This window comes from Oncorhynchus gorbuscha, linkage group LG02 (assembly GCF_021184085.1).
Source record: "Oncorhynchus gorbuscha isolate QuinsamMale2020 ecotype Even-year linkage group LG02, OgorEven_v1.0, whole genome shotgun sequence".
Taxonomy (NCBI): Eukaryota; Metazoa; Chordata; class Actinopteri; order Salmoniformes; family Salmonidae; genus Oncorhynchus; species Oncorhynchus gorbuscha.
The window spans coordinates 60,118,828-60,145,752 of record NC_060174.1 but is presented as its reverse complement, the minus strand read 5'-3'; the positions used below and the strand labels follow the sequence as shown (position 1 = coordinate 60,145,752).

General features: G+C 42.7%; 1 protein-coding gene and 1 long non-coding RNA gene across 5 annotated transcripts; one reads left to right on the top strand and one right to left on the bottom strand.

Annotated features, from left to right (window-relative positions):
- Positions 1-1,501: 1,501 nt before the first annotated feature.
- Positions 1,502-8,237, bottom strand: LOC124005633. The gene is made up of 3 exons (XR_006833659.1): positions 8,075-8,237; positions 5,798-6,007; positions 1,502-1,574 (listed from the first exon to the last, which is right to left on the bottom strand). It is a non-coding gene; the product is annotated as an uncharacterized LOC124005633 (long non-coding RNA).
- A 172-nt stretch (positions 8,238-8,409) lies between these two features.
- Positions 8,410-15,556, top strand: LOC124005612 (putative monooxygenase p33MONOX). 4 transcript variants are annotated; one of them, XM_046315038.1, is made up of 9 exons: positions 8,410-8,557; positions 9,752-9,881; positions 10,372-10,478; positions 10,674-10,864; positions 11,157-11,277; positions 11,493-11,620; positions 11,900-12,024; positions 12,209-12,390; positions 14,927-15,556. In XM_046315038.1, exons 3-9 carry the CDS (start codon positions 10,454-10,456, stop codon positions 15,139-15,141), a joined length of 987 nt encoding a protein of 328 aa, XP_046170994.1. In that variant the 5' UTR covers positions 8,410-8,557; positions 9,752-9,881; positions 10,372-10,453; the 3' UTR covers positions 15,142-15,556. The 4 variants fall into 4 exon arrangements, with proteins under 4 accessions (XP_046170994.1, XP_046171003.1, XP_046170987.1 ...); XM_046315047.1 differs by lacking the exon at positions 8,410-8,557 and adding an exon at positions 8,903-9,087 and having other exon boundaries at positions 10,378-10,478; XM_046315031.1 differs by lacking the exon at positions 8,410-8,557 and adding an exon at positions 8,903-9,087.
- Positions 15,557-26,925: the final 11,369 nt, after the last annotated feature.

The window sequence follows — 26,925 nt, the reverse complement described above, 5'->3', positions numbered from 1 at the left end:
ACTCGGGAGAGGCGAAGGTCGAGAGCCATGCGTCCTCCAAAACACGACCCCGCCAAGCAGCACAGGTTCTTGACACACTGCTCGCTTAACCTGGAAGCAAACTGCACCAATGTGTCAGAGGAAACGCCAAACGGCGACCAAAGCCAGCATGCAGGCGCCCAGCCACCACAAGGAGTCACTAGGGACAAGGACATCCCAGCCGCCTAACACTCCTCTAACCCAAACGACGCTTGGCCAATTGTGCGCCACCTCATGGGTCTCCCCAGCTGCTACACAGCCCGGGATCAAACCCAGATCTGGAGTGATCCCTCTAGCACTGCGATGTGTCACAAGACAGCTGCGCCACTCGGGAGGCCCCCTGCTCTATATCTTGAAGCATTATGACAAATTCTAAATTCCTAGAATTAACCAGGGATGTTATATGTACAAAAAATTTACAGGAATTAGATTACAATAATGAATATACAACTGAGTTTCATGAACATGGCAACTTGAATAATAACTTTTGTCAGTCCAATGGTAAATGTATGCAAACAAGTAATACAGTGTCCTCTGGTGATAGCAGTCAGGACACAAGAGTAAATTGGCCTTTTGTTGAGGTAGGGTAAATCCATTTGAATTCAATCACTTTTTGACGGCACCTCTTTTGATTTAAACAAAACTTCCCATACATGTTTGCCCATGGTAGAAGTGCTCAGAAAGTGACTTTAGATTTTTTTTTGCCAAAACAAAAGATTAAGGTGCTCAAAGTTGACCTATTTTAGGCCTCCTGGGTGGCGCAGTGGTTAAGGATGCCAGCTGTACTGCAGCGCCAGCTGTGCCATCAGGGACCCTGGGTTCGCGCCCAGGCTCTGTTGTAACCGGCCGCGACCGGGAGGTCTGTGGGGCGACGCACAATTGGCCTAGTGTCGTCCGGGTTAGGGAGGATTTGGCCGGTAGGGAAAGATAGTAGCGACTAAACAATTGAATACCACAAAAAAGGGGTAAAAAAAAAAGTTGACCTATTTTGCATAACATACCGAGACATCCATTATTATTCAACCCAAATTTAGAATGACATTGCTCAGTGATTCACGTTGGTTCTATCACTCAAAGTTGAAACCCTCAACCTAGCACACATCGGCACTAGCAGAATGTACATTTACATTAAAATACAGTGTAATTATCCATAATTCTAGCATTAACTTTCTCATCACGGTTATAATTACAGATCAGTATCGCAATGCATTCTTAGTGTAATTTACTATACATTTCACACTGTGTAGACCTCCACAATCAACCCGATACCCCAAGTAACAATTTTGGACAAGCCTAATCAATTACAGGCACAGTTGACCACCCCCCTCCGTGGCACTCAATCTTTCTTCATTTTCAGCTTTAAAGTTTGACTTCCCAATGGCACATGTTCAAAGTGGATGGCCTATGATAATCTCCCAATGTCTGAGGAATAATCAGAGTTTCCCCAAACAGACTGATGTCTCACCTGGGCCGGATCCACCTTGTATACCAGCAACATGAGAAGTTTGGAATGGATCTCTCTCCATGCTCACTCCACGTGGACTCCTGTCACTCTCCTGAGAGAAAAGGCACAAGAGAAAAGGCAGTTGATAGCGTCGACTGTATGCTCCCGCTCAGCCCAGTCAAAACTGTTCGCTGCTCTGGCCCCCCAATGGTGGAACAAACTCCCTCACGACGCCAGGACAGCGGAGTCAATCACCACCTTCCGGAGACACCTGAAACCCCACCTCTTTAAGGAATACCCAGGATAGGATAAGTAATCCCTCTCACCCCCCCCCTTTAAGATTTAGATGCACTATTGTAAAGTGACTGTTCCACTGGATGTCATAAGGTGAATGCACCAATTTGTAAGTCGCTCTGGATAAGAGCGTCTGCTAAATGACTTAAATGTAATGTAATGTAAAATGTGTACAGGTGCTGGCTCGGACTCAGGTCTCATTGTAAAAGTAGTGAAGTACCATACTGAATGCGATTTTAACCATTACTTCAGCCAGTCAGAGGAGGTATGAGGTCCACACTGTCTGGTCAAATTGTCCATGCATCTAGATACCATCTGTGGTCACCTTCAGCATAACCCCAAGACAAGACAGATCAGAACAGTTTAGGGCATTTCTGTCTCAGGAAATCCAGACAAAATATTTACTGTATGACAAATTATTACTTCTACCAATAGTATTAATACAACTTCTAAGAAACATGTCATAGAGAATAACACATAGTTGAAATAATTGTATCTAATTGGCTTATACTCTCCCATCATATCGATGACCTCGCCGCAGAGTTACAGGGTCAGGGAGGTAGATGGCTAATTCTTAGGGAGAAATCTCAACCATCCAGCAGACCCAATCTGGTGAGATTTATATTAAAGCAAGACAGAAACAGAACAAACAAAACAAACAGCCATATACTTCTGCATATTATATCCTTTGATACACTAAATCCTTTTGCAGGCATGTGAACAAAACAATCTGCATACTTAACTAAAAAGTGTCAGGGGACTGGTAATCCCCCCCGTTTTGACACATAATGTGTAAAATGAAAAGCACTGCTGGTTAAACAAAAATAATAAATTGAATTAGAATTAATACCCTTACATTTGACCTTCAAATCAGTATTACATATGACCTTCAAATCATCACCCAATGTTGCTCACCTTTCCAGTGAGGGTGATCAAAACCACACTAAAAAGTCAGGACAGAGGTCATTCAACACTTTGAGTGTTTTTTTCCCTTTCACCTCAGAGTAATTATTTAAAAACATTTCACACACCAGGTTTACATTGGGTTTTTTTCAGTATATTTCTTATCAAAATAATTCACGTTTAATTAAAACTGTAATTGGTGTGCCCCTTAAGGTACATCCTCTCTAACCTGCGAAAACCCCACTAAAACCAAATGAAAAGACCCCGCACAATAAATACAAATTCACATAGTGCCTACATTCTTCATAAAATCAGAATAATTCATTGGATCGTTTCCTGCATGTGACTGGTCGTCAATCGCACACCCTCAGCCTCCCAAGAAACTGAGCACTGCCTCCAAAACATATTCCGGGCATTCTATCAATTGGTCTGAGAAGGAGGAGGTCATAACACCCAGTCACCTGCATGAACCAAGGATGATACAGTTCCTACAATTCAATGCCGTCTCTTCATAGACAAGCAAATATTGAACGCATAACGCAGTGCATGTAAGCAATAGTTCATAATGTAAGACAATGTCATAATCTAAGCAGAAATTCAACCAAGCAAAATATGAAACATCTTAAGAGAATACTTTCTTACACAAGTACATTCTCTTTGTAAATGGCTTCTGTTGTGCCACTGAATTGAAAAACGTTTAACATTCTACACACCATATACAGTTGTAACCTGCCACTGTCAATGAAAGCCAAGTGGATCCTTTCTTAGGAAAGCGCTTGCTCCTAGTTTAGTAAAGAACACCTGGCAATCACAGAGCCTGGGCGTTCAGCCAATATTCCACTCCCACTGAGCCGACCTTGTGAGAGAAAAACCTCTGTCAACAACAGGTGCATTTCTAAGTATGTGAAAGGTGAATAAATCACTGTCTTCAGAAGTAAATGGTAGCTGTCGTTGTCATGGTCCGAATCACACATAGGACTATTACTAAGTTATTAACTTTTTCCTAATCATTAGTGTTACCTAAACGATACAATGAAGTAATAATAATAATTGGAACTGGTCAAGAAAAACTCTAACCCAGCGGGTACCATACGTTTTCACCCACAGCTTATCTATTTGTCGGTCTCAAAGCGCAATCCTTAACCTTGTATTGAAATCTCAGCTTCTTCAAATGACTAAAATATGAAATTAATTAGACTGATATCCAAAAACCTCAAATAACAATTTACATACATTCAACACTCATTCAACGTACATCAACCCTCCTTATCAATATCTTTGTCACCGTCACTTATCGTAATGTTTAGAAAACAAAACAAACATGATTATTCTCCCCTTATTAGGCAATGTTCTCATTGTAGTCTACCCTAGAAATGTTACTCTTTTTATTTTATTACCAACCTCTGTTGGGTATTCACTTCCTGCTTCACACTTATGACATGTCTATTATTTTAAGATTAACATGTAATGCGTCGAATTGATAAAATACCTCAGCTAATTTCAGAAGGGAAAATATAAACTTTGGAGGGAGCTTACTTTCTAAGGTAGCTGTCGACACTAGGTTTCTTTTAGTTTATAACTTTCACTATAACTGACCTGCACTGTCCATCAGTCCCCTCTAGATGGCACTCTGTCCATAATAAGCCTGGCGCCTGAGACGGCGAAGACAGCAAATCAGACACTTTCCCATTTTGCCTACTCACGAATTGGTTTAGAACGTCAATGTTTGGAATATCAACAAAAACGCCATCGGGAGTACAATAAATCAACATGTCAATGGTTCCATTTAAACAGGGCATAGGTTGTGTTTCAAAACGTATTACCAGGACGAAGGAAATCCCATAAGCGTTTATAGTTTTATTGGTTAGGGGTAAGTCAATTCCTCGTACTGTTACCAAAAGTCGCCATACACCAGTCTTTTTCTGAGACCATTTCCCAGACCCTGTAGACAGTCATTTAATGCATTAACCTTATCTCTATCAAATGGTCCATGAAGGGACCAACTCAGAATACTTTTCTTACCCCTTACGTACATCTACGTTTGGGTGTGCAACTTTGTATATTATTATTATTATTATTATTATTTCCATTATTACATCATCAAATCTCCAGTAATCAATTATGAAACACAAACAATTTCTCATTCATTTTTTCATATCTTCACAGAATCGATATATTGGAACCCCTAGATAACATTCTATATGGAAACCTATCCAAATCTCACTTCTCTATTTTCACTACTCATAGCTCTCAGGCTGCATAGACACATATCCTATGCCTACAAACAACACTGCCAATGCCAAATCCCCAATCTGGGATTTAGGATCCTTGTCACTTTTATTTTCACAACAAATTCATTTTTTAATTTAAATTCAGTGGGTTGTCCTATTCAGATTTGTGAATGTGGCAATCATCAATGGAAGTCTGGTCAGGGAGGGTCCAGGTTGTCTTTGGTTGGGCAGGAATTTCCTTCACTCTCCCACGGAGAGTGCCACCGGTGTCTCCTACGCAGACCTTCACTGATGCTCCCCCCAGACAGAATCCAACATCCTTTTTTGTGATGCCATTAAACTCGGTTCACCCGCAACGCACTATGCAGTAGAGCATCCAACTTCTGACACTAATCCTATCCTAGTTCCTCTCTCACACACACAAAATATAGTGACCAGTTCCTACAACCTAAATCATGTAATTGCATGGCTGCTAAAATTTGTCGTTGAAACACTGGAGAACTAATCCAAATGTGTATCTTACCCACATAAAAAGTAAACAGTTTTGCTATGATACTTAGTTTCAACTGTATGAGAAACAGTTATTGTGGGCTGTGGGCTTCAATTCTACAGAAGTATTTTCTTATTTCTAAAATGATGTTAGGTTTATAGCTATCACAGGTGCACCTTACTATTTTATACCATATAATTTCAATGCATTTCTTACTGATCAGTTCCACAGGCTCACCTAGTTGAGAACGTTCCTCAGAACTTTACACACTAGTCTTGTTGACCCGGTTACCAGGCTCACCTAATTGAGGGTGCTCCTCATAGCCTCCCACACTAGTCTTGTTGCCTAAGGCCCACCAGTTGCTACTGGCTTTTTACAGAAATAATTGCTTTCAAGAAGAAAAAAAAACATTCTCACCTCTATAGTCTATGTTCAGGATGCTGTATACACCTGCTGATGCGTCCTACTTGGATCTTAGGCGGGTTCCATCTGCTCACTCTTGGAGTGTGGTTTGCCCTGAGTACCCAATGGGGGTTACTCCTGTGCACAGTTTACCCAGGTCCTCAGGAGCAGTCAGCAGATGAAGGTCAGCATCCCATCCTTGTTGTCAAGAATGACATGGAAGTGCTAAAGAATCAGGAGAGACTTAGATAAATCTTCAAGCAATCATACTTTAATATCAATTCATTATCACAATAATGGAGCTGGTCAACGAACCACCCACCTGTAGGTGAGCCCGAAAGTACAGGAAATGCTGGAGTCTTATATAGTAGACCTAAGAATACTTAGTCATGGCTGGTTCCACGCCTCGCCAGGGCATCAGGGCATCATAAGCTACCTTGTTTTCTTCTTGTGGCTATGTGTATCAGGTCATAGCGTACAAACAAGTGATAACATTAGTTCCATAACTCCTCTGTTCAAACCAGCCTCTGTTCTCTTCATATCTCCACACACAGTGGTGTAAAGTACTAGAGTAAAAATACTTTCAAGTACTACCTGTACTTCATTTATATTTTTGACTAGTTTTACTTTACTATATTCCAAAAGAAAATTGACTTTTTTTACTCTGACACCCAAAGGTGCTACAGGAAAAAGGTCAAATTCACACACTTATCAAGAGAACGTCCCAAGTCATTCCTACTGCCTCTGGTGGACTCACTAAACATAAATGCTTCCTTTGTAAATTGTCTGAGAGTTGGAGTGTGCCCTTGGCTGTCAAAACAAATGAATAAAAAAAGGACATTGTGCCATCTGGTTTGCTAAATATAAGGAATTTGATGTATAGCATTTACTTTTACTCAAGTATGATAATTGAGTACTTTTTCCACCACTGTACTTAAGTACATTTCAAATCCGATACTTTTACATATGTTTTTATTTCAACTTTATTTAACCAGGTAGGCCAGTTGAGAACAAGTTCTTATTTACAACTGCGACCTGGCCAAGATAAAGCAAAGCAGTGCAACAAAAACACAATTACACACATGGGCTAAACAAATGTACAGTCAATAACAATAGAACATCTGTATACAGTGTGTGCAAATTAAGTGAGGTAAGGCAATAAATAGGCCATGGTGGCAAAGTAATTACAATTTAGCAATTAACACTGGAGTGATAGATGTGCAGATGAGGATATGCAAGTATAAATACTAGTGTGCAAAATAGCAGAAAAAAACAAATATGGGGATGAGCTTGGTAGTTGGATGGGCTATTTACAGATCGGCTGTGTACAGCGATAGGCCAACACCAAACGAGGTGTTGGCTTTGGGGATGACCAGTGAAATATACCTGCTGGAGCACATGCTAAGGATGGGTTGTGCTATGGTGACTAGTGAGGTCAGATAAGGCGGCGCTTTACCTAGCAAAGACTTAGATAGTGGGTTTGGCAACGAATACCAAGACAACATCATCAAAAGAGAGTTAATCTTGCCAAAAACTATAAACCTTGAGATAATGTTGATATTTTTTCATGAGCAAGTATTCACTACCAAATTCTAAATCCTAGCTACAGTGCTGTGTGTTTTTAGAATCCGTTTTTATGAAATTCGAAATGTGCCCAAAAATGTGCTCGCTAGCTAAGGTTAACATCTGCAATCGCTGGCTGAACCAGTTTCACATCAATCCAGAATTACGCAAAATGCCAGTTCACACATTCAATGATTAATACTCCCTCTAGCTAGCTAGTGTAGTGAAATTGTAGATAACAGAACAAATTGGTTTTCATGATAAGGCAGTTATTTTCATGTTCTGCTGTGATTTAGTTCTGCGTCACACAGCTATCCAGATACCTGCGCTAGCTGCGACACTCTGGTGTTGGCCAAATGTTACAAAATAGTGAGGCGCAGTGCCAGCTGTCAGAATCAGATACATGCTGATTTCTGTGAACAGACCCATAACTTTGGTGCTGCTGTACAACTTCATCAACAAGCTGGCAAATTAGCTACCGTAATGGCCATTCAAACAAGCTCACACGAGGCTGCTAGCAGGTGCACGTTTGCTCAGTTGATCGAGCATGGTTTACCATAATAACCACTAGCCAGTGAGGATTGCTGCGGAAAGTGGAGTAATTTTCAGAATAAAACCCCACAGCGGAGGTGTCATGATACCCATAAAGCCTAGCCGTCCACCATTCACTTTTCCCATAGGGGATTTTAGAAACACTTTAAATAAGGGCCGTGTTTTGTGCAGGCTTACCCTGGCGTGACGTTTGGATAACCATGTAAATCTCTATCAATATAGTCTGCTTTATTTACCGACAGATTCGAAAATGCTAGTTGGATGACTGCGCATTCTGACTGAGTGACAGCAAACGTGGCTGCCCTCTGCCACACACACACCACTCGGCGCGCTGCTCTTAATCTGCAGGTTTTTTTTGCATTGAGAATGTGCAGACAGGTGTTTTTTCCCCAACATCTATTTAGGCATATTAAAACACTTCCCCTTTTTGATCAGGAGTATCATTCGATCCGACTACCAACAGTCCATTTATGGATATGATTACGCATACGATTATGGCCATGTAGGCACACCCCTAGTCCTGCAGCACACCCTGAAAAATCTGAAAAGAATACAAATAAATCGTAGCCAGATTCAGAGGTCGACACAGCAAATTCAAGAGAGAAAGAGTGAGAACGAGGCGCTCGAACACTGGTTGCGACACCGTGTCCCAGTTAACAGGTAGCCCTGGATTGGGCCAATCAATATGAAAATGTTATCCTCAAAACATTTTTAAATCATGTTCTTTTAAGAGTTGACAGTAGTTAAAATAAAAAAACGTTAATACGTCCTGCAACAGTGTTGTTATTGTTGTTTGTTGTTGATTTACTGGGGACTATAATGAAAAACAATATATACATATATATACAGTAAATCGATCTTTGTTAAATTATTGAATACGTGTATTGTTTGTATTTTCAATAAATGTATGTCTAAGCTACTTTAAACTATATACTTTTTACCATGTTAAATCAGAAAAACGTTCAGTAACAGTCATGTAACATTTTGTCAGGGGGACTTTTATTTGCAGTATGATCACGTGGCCGAGGTTCACAACGCTCGGACTTTCCTCATCACGTTGGGTGCTGGGTATTATCATGGGCGAGATGTTTCTCAGTTGTTCTGAAACCTTTCCCGTTGACATTGTAAGGTTACGACCGTCTTCATCGTCAACGTGTCTGTTGTAAGCGACGTGGGAGGCGTTATATCTGGTAAATGGAAACGAAATTGTGTTTTTCATTCAATGACCATTGTTGTCGTTACAGCACCATAATCGCTCGCTGTAGCTTGATATGGCTGCCTATCTGCTTCATAATGCATTTGAAATAGTATGTCAGGCATTATCATGTATTTGTCCAACAAAACTGCTTTTGGTGATGGAAGAACAGCCGCGCGCTATTCTATTTTACTCGCTGTGTCCATCATCACTGGTCTACACCGGTTGATCCAGCGCAACATTCACAGCCATTGCATTGCATAACGGGTTGCGCATAGAGTGAGATAATCCCAGGCAGCAGCACTCCCATGCATTGCATTTTATTGGTTCCATTTTAATTACGTAAATCGATGACAGTTGTTGTTAACTTGCATTGAGAATTGGAAATGGTTACAGATGATCCCAATGAACGTGTGCCATATGCAGGGACATTAGTGTTTATATGGGTAGCCATTGTATTAAGTACGAGTTCCCACACACAGTTTGCGTTATACTGTGCTGTATGCCTTTGGATGATGACGATGATAATGGGTAGTGTCAGCTATTATCTGCTCTAGATCTCTTGTTTTTTTGAGCATAACCAGAGAGTGCCCCAGCCAAAGACCGTCTGTCTGTCTGTCATGTCTTCTGCTGATTGCTGTATTTTGGTTCCTTTTCAGCTTCACAGGGCTGTGCTCCTTTGCATCTCCCACAATGCTTTGTCAGCAGGCCTTACTGTCCGAGAGTGAGCCAGATAATAAACCCAGCCTATTGTAGGGGTCATTACCTCTATTCAGCACTACACACACGGTGAGCATGGGCAAGCCTTTGCCTCTGTTATCTAACCTAACCTACATTTCAGGTTGTATTTGTCAGTAAAGACTTTGGCCTCCATGACATAGATGACTCCAGATTGCTTTCTCAAATGGCACCCGGGAGAATAGAACACCAGAACAGAGCACAACACCATATCAGCTGCCAAGCAGTGAAACATTGACTCACCTGAGCAGCGCAATGTTGTCAATGAGAATTAGAAAGCTTGGTTATCATCTTTGGCCACCTACTCAAGCATGCAACTGGGTGTTTCGTCCTTTCCCCCCCATGGTTATCTGGATCACTCACTTCTACGTAGTGCATGTTCATATTACATACATCATTTTGATTATGACATGATTTCTCTGAGGTGAGCATGTACACTGTACATTTCATTATGAATAGCCTAAAATGATCACAAAATAGGTTGTTCTGTGTTTGTGAAATTAGATACTGGTATTCAAAATAGTCTCCTTGTCCCTTAAAGGTGCAGTCCAATCTTTTGTCAGGTTGGATTAATCTGAACAATAACCCATTGTGAGCCATAACAGAGACAGCCTTCTGCAACAATGTCCAGGTCAGGAGATATACCAGGTAAGGATGGGGGGCAGTAAGAGTGGGCATTGCAGTGTTGTGTACTTGTTTAAAATGGTGATGGTATACTGTATGGAAACATATGCTTCCATCGCCTATAGAGTGGCAAGATACACTGATCATCATGTTATGTATTTTGAGCACATTTGAAGTTATTTTAGACAGTGTTTTAATGCTTGAACATTCCCTCCTCAGCCCTGGAGTCTGGGACCCCAGAGGGGCTCCTGGGAGGCATGTCCCTGCCCGTTGGCATGACCCGCCGTGCCATGAGCTATGATGACAACATGGAGGCGCCCATGTCGCCCCCTCCCTCTGACATCAACATCAACAACCTATGGGGGAGGAGGCCCGTGGTACCAGACAGGAGGTTCAGTCTTCTGGCTGAGGTAGATATCTCATACAATGCTCCACTGATCTATAGCCTCACGTAGTTACGATAGTGATCCGTGTTCGTCCATAATCATAAAGCGTCTCAGAGTAGAAGTGTTGATTTAGATTCACGTCCCCCCCCTGTCCATGTGATATTATTCATAATGATCTAAAAGACTAAACTGATTCTAGATCAGCCCTCATACTCCAACACACTTAATGGATATGATCCCAGGTGTTTCTATTCATACAAATGTTCATCTAGCTGCCTGTGTGATCAATGTTTTTTTTTTATCTCTTGTTTTAAAGGAGGATGAATCTGGAAATGCCCTGACCCATGCTGCCACGTTTGACGCTGGTCTCAGGCCACATATGCCAGTAGTGGTGAAAGCCAAAGCCTCCTCCATCATTATGAACTCTCTGATGACCAGTAAGACTCTTTACTGTGATAATGAATGAGGATTACTGTATTATCAACGTGAGCTCATCCAATCCTGTTGCTCATTAATGGAACACTGATTAGGGTGGGGGTGGTATATAGAGTACTAGTCAAAAGTTTGGAGACACCTACCCGTTCCAGGGTTTTTCTTATTTTGACTATTTTCTACATTATTAATATATATTATGTCCTCTGTGTTTTTCCAGAGCAAACCCAGGACAGCATGTACAGGTTTGAGCAGCAGGCTGGGCTGCGAGACACTGTCTACACGCCCCACAAGGGCCTCACTTCTGAGGAGACCCGCCACCACCATCGCATGCCAGAGTCATTCCATGTGAGTCTTTATTTGATCGCTTACTGTGGCCCTACTTTATTATCTTGAGTCTGATCATTATTAACAGGAAAATGTTACTAATATTTTATGAATAATATTTTATAAATTGTATTATTTTTGATGATTGGTTTGGTAAAGCATCAATAGTGTAATCAATGAATGCTCCAAATCTCAATTAGCAATCTACAGTATGTCAAAGAGGAGTGAATATTGAGATTTAACTATTAATAATATTCATCATACTATATACTTTTTTCCCTTTTGTTGTATTGCCTGTAGAAAATGAATATTCAAAGTATGGACATGGGAGCAGGACATAAGGGAGGACACGAGGACAAGCAAACATCATCTGCACAGTCCACCCCAAATAGCACTCCTCAGAGCTCACCCAAACAGAAACGCAGGTAAGTGCAACCATGTCCTCATTACCAGCTGTTTATGGAAACATGCTGTACTTTGACCCTGAACACCAAATATACGTGCCCTTGCCCACCTTATTTACCTACGTATATGAGCATGAGTATAATGCCTGTCCAGTGGCCACTGTAAAGGGGTTGACCATCTGGCATTTCTCTGTGTTCCTGGCAGGGGCTGGTTCACCAGCCAGAGCACAACTGTCACTAGCTCAGACCTCAGTACCAGCTCTAATATGAGTGTGGACATGGGTGCTGATGAGGGGGGAGGAGCAGTCGAACGCTGGGGTGTCTTTGGACCACGTCTGGCGGTTCAGAAATCCACTACTGACACCGGTGCGGACCACACAAACACAGGTAAATGGGATTTGGGGAGGGTGATACTTAACATGTTTTCGTTTGGTAATGGTGTTCATCTAAACCAGGGGTCCTTCAACTTTTCCTGTGACCCAAATCGTCCTCCAACAATTCAAAATTAAGAAGAAATAGTGTGTGATTATAGATGTATTCTCCGAATTTGTGATCCATCTCTCACATGCCCAGGGCCCACTTTGGATCCCGACTCATACTTGTAGAAACCCTGTTTAGCTGTAATCCAGTTTATAGGTTGGCTCAATGTTCTTTGATGTGAAAGTGACTACATCAGTACACTTTATTTTCTTTGTGTACCAGATATCCTTATCTGTGTTGCCATGACGCTTTTAACAAATGATTAATTTATCAGGTGTTTATAGAGTCAACGAAAAGTTTTGATCATATACAGTCACTTCCAAAGTTATTGGCATCCTTGATCAAGAGGAGAAAAAACTACTATAAAATAAATAATACAAATACTGAGCTATATTGCATGCTCCAAAAACATGGACAACTGTATTATTTTATACTAATGCAATTGTTTAGATAGATTTTTATTAAATAGTAAAAAATAAAAAATAAATCTCAATAATATGTTTCAAAATTATTGGCATCCCTGTTTTGCAACCTCCCCTGGCAAGGACATTGACACTGGGCCTTTTTCTAAAATGTTTTATGAGATTAGAGCTCACATCCTTGATATCCTTCGTCTGCGCTTATGGACTGCCCTCTTCAATTCAAACCACGGGTTTTCATTGGGGTTTAAGTCCGGAAACTAAGATGGCCATTGCAAGTTGTTGATGTTGTGGTCAATTAACCATTTCTATGTGGATTTTGATGTGTGCTTGGAATCATTGACTTGCTGGAAGATATACTTGCTGCCAAGTTTCAGCCTCCTGGGAGAGGCAACCAGGTTTTTAGCTAGTCCTGTTTACTGGTTCATGATGCTGTTGACCTTAGCAAGTGCCCCAGGAACAGTGGATGCAAAACAGGCCTGTAACATAAATGATCCACCTACATATTTTGCCTGCGGTCCTTTTCTGCACATGCATTGTTCTTTCAATGCCGAAACCACCGCTGGTGTGTGTGGCCATAGATCTCTATTTTCGTCTCATCTGACCGTAGCTCCTGGTTCCAATAAAATCTAATTGAATTTGTCACATGCGCTGAATACAACAGGTGTATATACCTTACAGTGAAATTCTTACAAGCCCATCATTTTAACCAACAATGCCGTTTTAAGAAAAATAAGTGTTTAGAAAGTATTTACTAAAATAAACTGAAGTAACAAATAAATAATACAAAAAAAGCTCTAAATACATAAAAAAATATTAATAATAAAATAACAGCAGCGAGGCTATATACAGGGGGTACCGGTACCGAGTCAATGTGCGGGGGCACAGGTTAGTCAAGGTAATTGAGGAAATATGTACAGTACCAGTCAAAAGTTTGGGCACAGCTACTCATTCAAGGGTTTTGCTTTATTTGTACTATTTTCTACATTGTAGAATAAATAGTGAACACATCAAAACTATGAAATAACACATATGGAATCATGTTGTAACCCAAAAAGTGTTAAACAAATACAATTTATTTTATATTCTTCAAAGTAGCCACTCTTTGCCTTGATGACAGCTTTGCACACGCTTGGCATTCTCTCAACCAGCTTCAACTGGAATGCTTTTCCAACAGTCTTGAAGGAGTTCCCACATATGCTGAGCACCTGTTGGCTGCTTTTCCTTCACTCTGCGGTCCAGCTCATGCCAAACCATCTCAATTTGGTTGAGGTCGGGTGATTGTGGAGGCCAGTTCATCAGATGTAGAACTCCATCACGCTCCTTCTTGGTCAAATATCCCTTACACAGACTGGATGTGTTTTGGGTCATTGTCCTGCTGAAAAACAAATGATAGTCCCACTAAGTGCAAACCTGATGGGATGGCGTATTGCTGCAGAATGCTGTGGTAGCCATGCTGGTTAAGTGTGCCTCGAATTCAAAATAAATCAGTGTCACCATCACCATTATTATTATTACTTATTTTTTACCCATTGCCTGATTTTATGAAGGTCAACAACCATTTGTCTCTTTTTGTTTGTGAGTTCTTTTCCTTTTACAACGGCAATGGATGACAAATGGATATTTACATGCGTTTTACCTTATTTTTATACCCAAGTGAAACAGGAAGCCATAGAATGTCACAATACATTTTCTCTGAGATTAATTTTAAAAAGTTGAACGTTAGGGCAGATTTCATTTTGTTTGATTTAATCGACACGATTCTTTAGGGGTGGCAATAGTTTTGAGATCTGTTGATTTTTAGATAAAGTATTACTTTTTAAACAAAATCTCTTTCTCTTGGTAATTGTATTAGTATGAAATAATATAATTTCCCACATTTTTCTGAGCTTACAACAGCTCAGTATTTTATTATTTATTTTAATAAGTCTTTCGCTTACCTTTATCAAGGGTGTCAATCATTTTTGGAGGCGACCTGCACTTATTGCTCCTACCTAAGATAAGTCCTGTGTTTTTCTCTCTAGGGGGTTTTGCTCTCCAGTCTTACCGCGGGGCCCAGAAGCCCACCCCCATGGAGGTGATGAAGGCCCAGGCCACTCGGTTGGCTGATGACCCTGCTGTCGACAAACAGGCCCCACCCAAGATGGAGATCCCCACCATGGAGGGCAGTAGACGGTCAGCCCGGCCGCACAAACTCAAACCTCGAGACATGAACATCCTCACTCCCTCAGGCTTCTGAGAGGTACCATGTCGTCACTACTCCCTAATGTTCTACTCGGTCAAGTTGTCGTAGCTGGTCTACCCTCTTTCCTTTCCTGACTTTCCTGATCTGAAATGAGGTCCCTTTAATGTATGTGACTGAATCTGAGAATCTTCACAATTTCCAAAAAGAAAAGCATCCTGTTGTGTTTGATACTGTAGTAATTGGTTTTGAAGTTTTCCTCTCTTGCACTAAAAGTCGTTTATTTTTGTTTCTATTTGTGTGATAAGGTTATTGTGCCATGTTGATTTTGTTTTGCATCATCCTTTGTCTTGTAAGGGAACTGTGTATTTTTACTTTGTATTTATGGTCCAACTGTGAAAATGTTCTGATACATGACAGTGTGCAAATAGGTACTCTCACTGTTTGATTAAAAAAAAAAATCTTACGGCCACACTGTGTAGTGGTTTGATCATTCGGTTTGCTTGTGAATCTCGTTCTCCTGAAATACCACTAGCTTTTCATTGTCTGCAGATTTATATGCCGATAAGATTTAATGATTCTCATTGTCATGTCTCCCAAGAACTTTGTGGTGATTATTGTTCACCCTCGATGAAGTGTGGTTATTGTGCGTCCGCAATCTTCCTGTGAAGATTACCCTTTTTGAAGTTAAAACGCTGTTAATAAAACACTGCAGTAGAATATTAATATGACATGTTACATATTTACCAGTGAAGTATGTAATGATTTGACTAACCCTGTTCAGGTGTTTTTCTATAAAAAAAATTAAATAGAAAAATCATCCATATACATGGCTGTCCATATGTATCTATGTCTTCTGTGGACTTTGTTGTAAATATCTGAATAAAAAATAATTCTATCAATCAACAAAATCTGGTTCTATCAACCATCCAGAAACAGTGGACAGTGGAAACTTGGTCAGCGCTGCACAGGTTAAAGAACCCGGTGGAGAAGGATGGGTTTTCCATTGTGATTTAGAAATTGAAGTATTTGTACATTTCATAAGGCAAGATCAGCTACCACTGATTGATAGCAATAGAAACCTGCTGCTATTTCACACTGTGAAGTGATCGTCAATTCTTCAGCAGGAATACTAATGATTATCAGTAGATAGCATCAGCACCTTTGTAACACAGTCTCTGAATTGGCTGGATAACTCTCATGGAATGCAACGCTGGGATTTCATTTAACCTGTCTCACCGATATGTGATATTTCAGTTTTTTTATTTGTAATAAATGTGCCAAAAATGTTTTACCTGTTTTTACTTTGTCATTGTGGGTAGATTGATGAGCGATTACAAATCTATTTTAGAGGAACTAAATGTGGAAAAAGTTGTGTGGCCTGAATACCTTCCCGAATCCACTGTGTAGGCTTAGGCGTAATATAATATATTAAAATGTATTAATTAGAAAAGGTATGAGGCACATAGTAAAGACAAAAATACATTAGGGACTCTCCCTCACCCACATTTCCATTAATTCCCAGTCTTACCATAGCCTATTCTGCAAACTGAAGGCCAGCACTTCATTTTGGGCGTCATACCTTTTCTAATTAATACATTAATTAATTATGGTGGATGCCTAAGCCTACAGTGGATTCAGTGGATACCCACAATGACAAAGCAAAAACAGGTAACATTTTTGGCACATTTATTACAAATAAAAAACTGAAATATTACATTTACATAAGTATTCAGACCCTTTACTTAGTACTTTGTTGAAGTGCCTTTGGCAGCGATTACAGCCTTGAGTCTTCTTGGGTATGACGCTACAAGCTTGGCACACCTGTATTTGGGGAGTTTCTCCCATTCTTCCCTGCTGATCCTCTCAAGCTCTCAGGTTGGATGGGGAGCGTCGCTGCACAGATATTTTCAGGTCTTTCCACAGATGTTCGATCAGGTTCAAGTCCAGACTCTGGCTGGACCACTCAAGGACATTGAGACTTTTCCCGATGCTACTCCTGCGTTGTCTTGGATGTGTGCTTAGGGTTGTTGTCCTGCTGGAAGGTGAAGCTTCACCCCAGTCTGAGGTCCTGAGTGCTCTTGAGCAGGTTTTCATCAAGGATCTCTGTACTTTGCTCCGTTCAACTTTCCCTCCCAGCCCCTGCCGCTGAAAAACATCCCCAGAGCATGATGCTGCCACCACCATTCTTCACCATAGGAATGGTGCCAGGTTTCCACCAGACGTGACACTTGGCATTCAGGCCAAAGAGTTCAATCTTGGTTTCATCAGACCAGAGAATCTTGTTTCTCATGGTCTGAGACTACTTTAGGTGCCTTTTGGCAAACTCTAAGTGGGCTGTCATGTGCCTTTTACTGAGGAGTGGCTTCCGTCTGGTCACTCTACCATGAAGGCCTGATTGGTGGAATGCTGCAGAGATGGCTGTCCTTCTGGAAGGGTATCCCATCACAGAGGAACTCTGGAGCTCTGTCAGAGTGACCATCGGTTTATTGGTCACCTCCCTGACCAAGGCCCTTCTCCCCTGACTGCTCAGTTTTGCCGGGTGGACAGCTCTAGGAAGAGTCTTGGTGGTTTCAAATTCCTTCCATTTTTGAATGATGGAGGCCACTGCGTTCTTGGGAACCTTCAATGCTGCAGACATTTTTTGGTACCCTCGCCAGATCTGTGCCTCGAAAAAATCTCAGAGCTCTATGGACAATTCCTTCGACCTCATACCTTGGTTTTTGCTCTGACACGCGCTGTCAACTGTGGGACCTTATATAAACAGATGTGTGCCTGTCCAAATCATGTCCAATCAATTGAATTTACCACAGGTTGACGCCAATCAAGTTGTAGAAATATCTCAAGGATGATAAATGGAAACAGGATGCACCTGAGCTCAATTTAAAATCTCATAGCAAAGGGTCTGAATACTTATGTAAATAATTTCTGTTTTTTAGTTCTAATACATTAATTTCTAAAAACCTGTTTTTGCTCTGTCATTATGGGGTATTGTGTTTTTTTTTATTCAGTCCATTTAGTAATAATGCTGTAACGTAACAAAATGTGGAAAAAGTCAAGGGGTCTGAATACTTTCCGAAGGCACTGTATATTACCAGCATGAACCTTTCTCATCACGGCCACCGTTTATCCCTGACTTACACTGTCTCGAGTGGCATGTTAATGACAGATAGGTATCTAAATGTATTTTTTGTCTAAATTACTATACATTTGCCAGTGTGCAGACCCCCACAATCAACCTGATACCTCAAATAAACAGTTTAGGGCAAACCTAAATCAATTACGGGCACGGTTGACCACCTCCCCCCTCCTTCCCGGCACTCATTCTTCTGGTGTTTCTTAATTTTCTTCTTCAGACAGCTTTACAGTTAATCCTCACAATGGCACACATGTAACTCAAGCCTGTGAAAGTGGATGGCCCTTCATAATGTCCCGATTTCAACATCTGGGGAATAATCAGATTTCCCAATCGAATTAATCGCTCACCTGAGCCACCACCACCATTCTGTCTTGTCCATTTTCCGACCCATGCACCAGCAGCATGAGAAGTTTGGATGTGATCTCTCCATGCTCACTCCACATGGACGGTCTCAGGACTCATGCTGCACTCCTGAGAGAAAATGCAGTTGATAGCTTCGACTGGATGCTGTACACGGGTTGCTGGCTTGGACTCAGGTCTCAGGTATAAGTGTTGAAGGACAGGGCCAAAGTGAGCGTCATTGTTGCTATTATTTCAGCCGGTTAGTAGTTGTATGGCTTTCGATTCTGCCCCTGTTACCCCGCTACGTGTAATACTTTTTCCTGTCGCAAATTTGGCCAATTTCTCATCATAAGGAATCAATGATATTTCAGTGCCGATATCGACAAAGAAGTTGTGTGAGACGTGGCCTCCTACGTCTCCTTCCACATAGAAACCGTCCTCTCGCCGAACCACAATCGACCGCACAGAGGCCAGCTACATTTTTCCCATATTCAAGCCGAATTGGTAGAATGCTCGTGAACCTCTTTCAGCGCCTCTATGGCTTTGTTAAACTTTGCTTCCTCTAGTCCCCCTATAAAGGGAGAATCGGGGCCGCCGATCGCCATTTCAATAGTTATTATTCAAACACGTCTCCCGACGATGTCCAGAGTGTTTAGATTTCCTCACCCACGGCAACTGACTTAAAAAAAAATGATATCACTTCCCGGAAAGTAATTACGGTATAGGTACCTAATAATTTGGTCATGGGACCCTGATACCTTGTATTAGAACCATGGATCCATGAGATTTAACAATAACGTGTTTTAACAGAATGTAATCTTTCTGCACTCCCCCTTGTCTCACTCAGTTACTTTCCATACGCCTAGTTCTGATCCACCCTCCATTGACCCCAACATATATATTCCTTATATATCTAAAGTAATCAATAAGTTCTAGTATGGTAACATGAATAAGTATATTTCAAGCTAGAACCCAACCATTTTTAGCAAATGCATATTTAGCACGTTCTAATTGGCCAGTGAGGGGACACGCCTCGACACACCCACCACTTGTTTGTAACATTTACATGACATTTTAGTCATTTAGCAGATGCTCTTATCCAGCCCTTTCGCAAAACCGCAAGCTACTGCGCCCATAATTCCGGTTGTGAAAATCGCAAAAATATTTCTGACACAACCCCCGAGCCTATAACTCTACCACGAGTGCTAAGACATACCATTGCATTAGTTTTGTTAAAACAGAGCCCCCAAACCAAGCTAGTTAGCATTGGTTTGTGAAACTACCTCTAACTTCCTTTATACTGGATGCATATACGTAGTTAATCTTACTCTCAGGAAGTAGATAAAGGGCATCATTGCCAAAATCCCGAACTATACCTTCAATGAACAGATGATGCAAACATTTCTGCCTGATGAAACGACGAATAGCTCAGATACACATGAAAAATGCACAAACACGATATAACATCAAAATGGGTGAATTTTTCCTTTAAGATGTTTGCGATCTCAAATGAGCGTTTCACTATAGGGCCGGGTGTGTGTCACTCTATGTTTTGATTATGTCATACTGTATATCACTACATGGGCTCTCTTTCTCTCTCTCTCCCTCTCTCTCTGTACTGTAGATGGAGTGGTGAATGACAGTAAGTAAGGCAGCTCCAAAATGCAGGTGTTTCAGCCTAGCTCAGTGCTTTCTGTGGTGGTGGGGCAAGCCAGCAGAAAATACGGAGCATTGCTCCGTGATTGGCTCAGTGTTCTGTCACTCATGGTGACACTACGTCACCGCCAAGTCTAATGGGAGAGCTAGAACATTCTAGTCCCTTGGGTGCTGCCATAGAGTTACATTAGGAGTGCCCATCCAAGAAGGCTCAAGGTCATTGGCGATAGATAAAATGACATCAAATCACGTTATATGTACAGTAGCTTTGATTGGACTGATCAATTCAACATCATACATTCAAAATCTTAGCTAGCAGTCATCTTCATGAATCAAGTCGACAATCTACTGGCAAATCCTTTTTAACCCTTGTCATATGAAGAGAAATAATGAAGAGAAATTATAGATAAAACGGTATCGCTGCTCATCGGCCATTGAACATTACACAACAAGTTGGAAATCGCAAATTCAACAATGCGTGTTTTGGAAGGAATCACTGACAGTGGCTAAAGTTTTCTGCAAGCATCGCAAAGCAATATTCAGTGGAGTGGCTGTGTGGTCCTAAATCTGGGATTAAGGGGCTCTTTCCATGTTTAAAATGATAAACATTCAACATTGGCCATGCTGTCAATTAAGCATTTGTGCCGCACTAACAACAACTGTTAACTCGGAACTGTGTAAAACTTGACTTCAGTGAGTTCAAGACAACGGGAAAATACATTTTGAATGGTCGTTCAACTCAGAAGTGTAAATCCAGCCTGTTTCTAGCTCTACGACCTAAAGATCAATGACGTCATCATGATTTGACCTTGTTTTTTCCCTCCAGAGTTCCCAGTTGTTCCGAAGCACTGTAAATCCAGAGAATGGCAGACTTTGATAACAAAATATTCCCACGAAAGACAGCCACGCCACCTTCCTGTTCAAGTGGCTCTTCCCACTCCGTGGCTCGACGACTCATTGCGAGCTCACAGAACAAGGCTCCGGGCAGCTGAGCGGAAATGGAGGAAAACTCGCCTCCCTGCGGACCTGGCATCCTTTCACTCCCTCCTCTCTACATTTTCCTCCTCTGTCTCTGCTGCTAAAGCCACTTTCTACCACTCTAAATTCCAAGCATCTGCCTCTAACCCTAGGAAGCTCTTTGCCACCTTCTCCTCCCTCCTGAATCCTCCTCCCCCTCCCCCCCCTCCTCCCTCTCTGCAGATGACTTCGTCAACCATTTTGAAAAGAAAGTCGACGACATCCGATCCTCGTTTGCTAAGTCAAACGACACCGCTGGTTCTGCTCACACTGCCCTACCCTGTGCTCTGACCTCTTTCTCCCCTCTCTCTCCAGATGAAATCTCGCGTCTTGTGACGGCCGGCCGCCCAATAACCTGCCCGCTCGACCCTATCCCCTCCACTCTTCTCCAGACCATTTCCGGAGACCTTCTCCCTTACCTCACCTCGCTCATCAACTTATCCCTGATCGCTGGCTACGTCCCTTCCGTCTTCAAGAGAGCGGGAGTTGCACCCCTTCTGAAAAAACCTACAATCGATCCCTCCGATGTCAACAACTACAGACCAGTATCCCTTCTTTCTTTTCTCTCCAAAACTCTTGAACGTGCCGTCCTTGGTCAGCTCTCCCGCTATCTCTCTCAGAATGACCTTCTTGATCCAAATCAGTCAGGTTTCAAGACTAGTCATTCAACTGAGACTGCTCTTCTCTGTATCACGGAGGCGCTCCGCACCGCTAAAGCTAACTCTGTCTCCTCTGCTCTCATCCTTCTAGACCTATCGGCTGCCTTCGATACTGTGAACCATCAGATCCTCCTCTCCACCCTCTCCGAGTTGGGCATCTCCGGCGCGGCCCACGCTTGGATTGCGTCCTACCTGACAGGTCGCTCCTACCAGGTGGCGTGGCGAGAATCTGTCTCCTCACCACGCGCTCTCACCACTGGTGTCCCCCAGGGCTCTGTTCTAGGCCCTCTCCTATTCTCGCTATACACCAAGTCACTTGGCTCTGTCATAACCTCACATGGTCTCTCCTATCATTGCTATGCAGACGACACACAATTAATCTTCTCCTTTCCCCCTTCTGATGACCAGGTGGCGAATCGCATCTCTGCATGTCTGGCAGACATATCAGTGTGGATGACGGATCACCACCTCAAGCTGAACTTCGGCAAGACGGAGCTGCTCTTCCTCCCGGGGAAGGACTGCCCGTTCCATGATCTCGCCATCACGGTTGACAACTCCATTGTGTCCTCCTCCCAGAGCGCTAAGAACCTTGGCGTGATCCTAGACAACACCCTGTCGTTCTCAACTAACATCAAGGCGGTGGCCCGTTCCTGTAGGTTCATGCTCTACAACATCCGCAGAGTACGACCCTGCCTCACACAGGAAGCGGCACAGGTCCTAATCCAGGCACTTGTCATCTCCCGTCTGGATTACTGCAACTCGCTGTTGGCTGGGCTCCCTGCCTGTGCCATTAAACCCCTACAACTCATCCAGAACGCCGCAGCCCGTCTAGTGTTCAACCTTCCCAAGTTCTCTCACGTCACCCCGCTCCTCCGCTCTCTCCACTGGCTTCCAGTTGAAGCTCGCATCCGCTACAAGACCATGGTGCTTGCCTACGGAGCTGTGAGGGGAACGGCACCTCAGTACCTCAAGGCTCTGATCAGGCCCTACACCCAAATAAGGGCACTGCGTTCATCCACCTCTGGCCTGCTCGCCTCCCTACCACTGAGGAAGTACAGTTCCCGCTCAGCCCAGTCAAAACTGTTCGCTGCTCTGGCTCCCCAATGGTGGAACAAACTCCCTCACGACGCCAGGACAGCGGAGTCAATCACCACCTTCCGGAGACACCTGAAACCCCACCTCTTTAAGGAATACCTAGGATAGGATAAAGTAATCCTTCTCACCCCCCTCCCCCCTTAAAATATTTAGATGCACTATTGTAAAGTGGCTGTTCCACTGGATGTCATAAGGTGAATGCACCAATTTGTAAGTCGCTCTGGATAAGAGCGTCTGCTAAATGACTTAAATGTAATGTAAATGTAAGTGAGCACAGCACAACAAGGTCCAAAAATGTATTGTATGCTATTACATCATAAAATGATGTAATATGCCAGGGAGATGTGTATACTGTAGCTAAGAAAGTAATACTAGTGTATGTTGTGTAGCAAGCTCTTAGTAGCTCATGTGCCTCACCCTAATAATTTGGTATATTTACCCCTCTGACTTGGTGGTGTACAGTTAGCACATAACCTAGAGAAATGTAATCATCGAATATTGTAAGAGCTTTCATTGTATGCCTATATGCCCCTTTATTTATCCTACAGTTCTGACTTGGTATACAGGGAGAACTCTGTAAGAACGGCCGTGCTCAGAATTCTGTTGCTGTACTGTATATTTCAGAACTGTATATCTTCTTATCCGCTTGTCTTCCCCTTATGCCATTGTTTGTACATCTCAATTGTCATTAGAAACCACATTTGTTTAAGCAAGTCAGCCATATCAGCTATGTTTTTTACAAGGCATTAGATGAGGCTGAATGAACTGTTTCGCTGCCAGACAAGGCTCCGCTGATAGCCAGGTGTAGCAGTGGTAAGATGTTGGGACTGCTGTTGGGACAGCATATATACCACTTTTTAATTTTATTTACTTGCTAAAATGGTCACTGAATAGAGAGTATATTTTCTGCTCTAGTATGCATGCCTAGTCACCAGTTGTTACTGATTCCAAAATTCTGTTTAGAAATGGTTGGTCTTAGTGCGAACTGTCATCTGCATCCCTTAATAATTATAGATAAGACTCACGGCTGGAATGCGCATGCGTGCCAGTTCCCCGTTCTTGTGGCGAGAAGCTCACAAGTTGGTTGACTCTCGCTCACCAGTAAGAGCCGGAGCACCCTCTGGTGGCAATAAAGTTGCCCCTTTCATTGTATTGAAAAGGGGCAGAGTTGGAACACTGGAGTTTGCTTGACAGTGGCACAGAGGGTAGATTGGGCTCCCTCCATCGTCTTTGAGAGAAAGTGCCTGAAAAATGGGTCGCTGCACAAAGGGAAAGGGTTCTAGGAGTACAGATGTTAGTAAGCACAAATCATGGCAAACTAAATACTGAGAACCAAATTGGCAATAGCTAGACGATAGTTAGCTAGCATTTGCTGTGACGGCTGGCAGCATAGCTTAAGCTAGCATGAGCCGGTACCTGGTAAAAACCTCACCGGGCTCGTTAGAGAGCTGTCTGAGTATGTTTATTTCCCAAGGGGTACAGGAGCCCACTATAACTCTGGGAGAAAAGTGTTGCTAACCGGGTTATGTGGGTGCTAGTCAAACACTTAGCCACGAGTCTATTGTGCTAGCTAGCTAGTGTTCACCCAATGGAATAATAACCAAGCGGTAGCTAGCATATCGTTAGCCTGAGTAATGCTCCAAGAGTAGCTTTGAGAGTCTCTTTCGACCGTAGCATGGTGAGGTGTGAGTGGTCAGTTTAGCCAGCAAAACAAGAGAACGTTAAGCGTGCTAAACAAGAGAGCAGGCTGGCAAATCTACTATGGGTGGGAGAGCCAGAAGTAGTAGTGTTCACCTAATGGGTTAGTAGACCATCTAGAAAGCACAGAGGAAGCCTGAGGAAACTAGCGCTCTGTTAGTCTTGTGATGGACAAAGCGTGTCTCTCAACCGAAAGAACAGCTAAAAATTCTACCCTTGCAGGTAGGTAGTAGTAGCTAGTAGGTAGCAGTGAAGGAGGAAGCCTTGCGGCTGATGAATAGCAATAGTAAGCACAGTAGAAAACGCTATAGCCACAAGGCCAGAAAGCATTAGCTAGCTAGCAGCCACAGGTGTGCTGTAGCTAGCTCAGTGCTAGCTGAAGGGGTTGTGCTAGGGTAGCGATAGGCTTCAGGTAAGCTTGCTCCCATGACCGAAAGAGCTGTGTGGCTGGGCCATTCAAGCGAGTTAGCACAAGTGAGTAAACTCAGGCTATACTAGACGAGGGGGAAAGCTAACAATGCTACCGTGTTGCAGGTAGGATTGCATGAATAGTTTGCCTTGCAGCAAGCTAGTGGAGTTAGCTTGAGCCTTGCGACGTGGGCTAACCGTGTTGCTTGTAGAAAAGCGTGGCTAGCTTGCGGCGTGGGCTACCCAAGTCCCAACAGCTGGCGTAGAAGCTAGCTGAGAAGTAGAAAAGTGCATCTCTACTCGAACAAGGTCAGTGCTCAAACCTCACAACAGGGTCCGAAATCCTATGTTCGGCAGCTCTTATCCTTGCAGTTAGCTTGTGAACAGTTAAGTACGAAAACAGAAAAGCCAGTCGCTAAGAGGAGAGAAAGGGTGTGGTTTTATACAGGGTCCAACTGACGTGTGGGATTGGTTACTTTGGAGTTAGGGGTGTTACGAACTAAATCCCATAGTGGAACACTGAGAGAATAATTGAAAGAAATCCACTTTTCTTTTGTAAACTAAAAATGATTCACATTTAAATGTAGCTTTCTCTCTCTCCCTTAATTACTCTTTTGTCCATTAAGGTATCTCTTTTAAATAGTCAATTCATTCTGTATTGTGGATCAAATATGTAGTTTGACCAGCTAAAATATCAGTATAAAGTACATATGCATTGAACTAGGGCTAGGCTATAATGTCTTACGACTGTTTTGTCATCAGGAATATTTAATGATTAACGAAAGACTGCTGCATGTTACTAAAAAAGAATACTTGATTAAACTGTGATGCAAGATCTTCATGTATTTCAATCCAGAGGACATTAGCCTCTTCTGTGTGAAGAAGCAGTACTTCAGGCTCTGGTCTGGGTAGTTCCTAAGGAGAGTATAGAGTGATATACACTGCTCAAAAAAATAAAGGGAACACTTAAACAACACAATGTAACTTCAAGTCAATCACACTTCTGTGAAATCAAACTGTCCACTTAGGAAGCAACACTGATTGACAATAAATTTCACATGCTGTTGTGCAAATGGAATAGAAAACAGGTGGAAATTATAGGCAATTAGCAAGACACCCCAATAAAGGAGTGGTTCTGCAGGTGGTGACCACAGACCACTTCTCAGTTCCTATGCTTCCTGGCTGATGTTTTGGTCACTTTTGAATGCTGGCGGTGCTTTCACTCTAGTGGTAGCATGAGACGGAGTCTGCAACCCACACAAGTGGCTCAGGTAGTGCAGCTAATCCAGGATGGCACATCAATGCGAGCTGTGGTAAGAAGGTTTGCTGTGTCTGTCAGCGTAGTGTCCAGAGCATGGAGGCGCTACCAGGAGACAGGCCAGCACATCAGGAGATGTGGAGGAGGCCGTAGGAGGGTAACAACCCAGCAGCAGGACCGCTACCTCCACCTTTGTGCAAGGAGGAGCAGGAGGAGCACTGCCGGAGCCCTGCAAATGACCTACAGCAGGCCACAAATGTGCATGTGTCTGCTCAAACGGTCAGAAAAAGACTCAATGGGGGTGGTATGAGGGCTGCACAGCCCTCCATGTGCTCGCCAGAGATAGCCTGACTGCCATTAGGTACCGAGATGAGATCCTCAGACCCCTTGTGAGACCATATGCTGGTGCGGTTGGCCCTGTGTTCCTCCTAATGCAAGACAATGCTAGACCTCATGTGGCTGGAGTGTGTCAACAGTACCTGCAAGAGGGAGGCATTGATGCTATGGACTGGCCCGCCCGTTCCCCAGACCTGAATCCAATTGAGCACATCTGGGACATCATGTCTCGC

Coding starts and splice junctions, on each gene's coding strand:
- LOC124005612 (XM_046315038.1), top strand. CDS start 10,454: ATGTCCAGGTCAGGAGATATACCAG. Junction 10,479..10,673: donor CAGGTCAGGAGATATACCAG/GTAAGGATGGGG, acceptor TTCCCTCCTCAG/CCCTGGAGTCTGGGACCCCA. Junction 12,391..14,926: donor TGCGGACCACACAAACACAG/GTAAATGGGATT, acceptor TTTTCTCTCTAG/GGGGTTTTGCTCTCCAGTCT.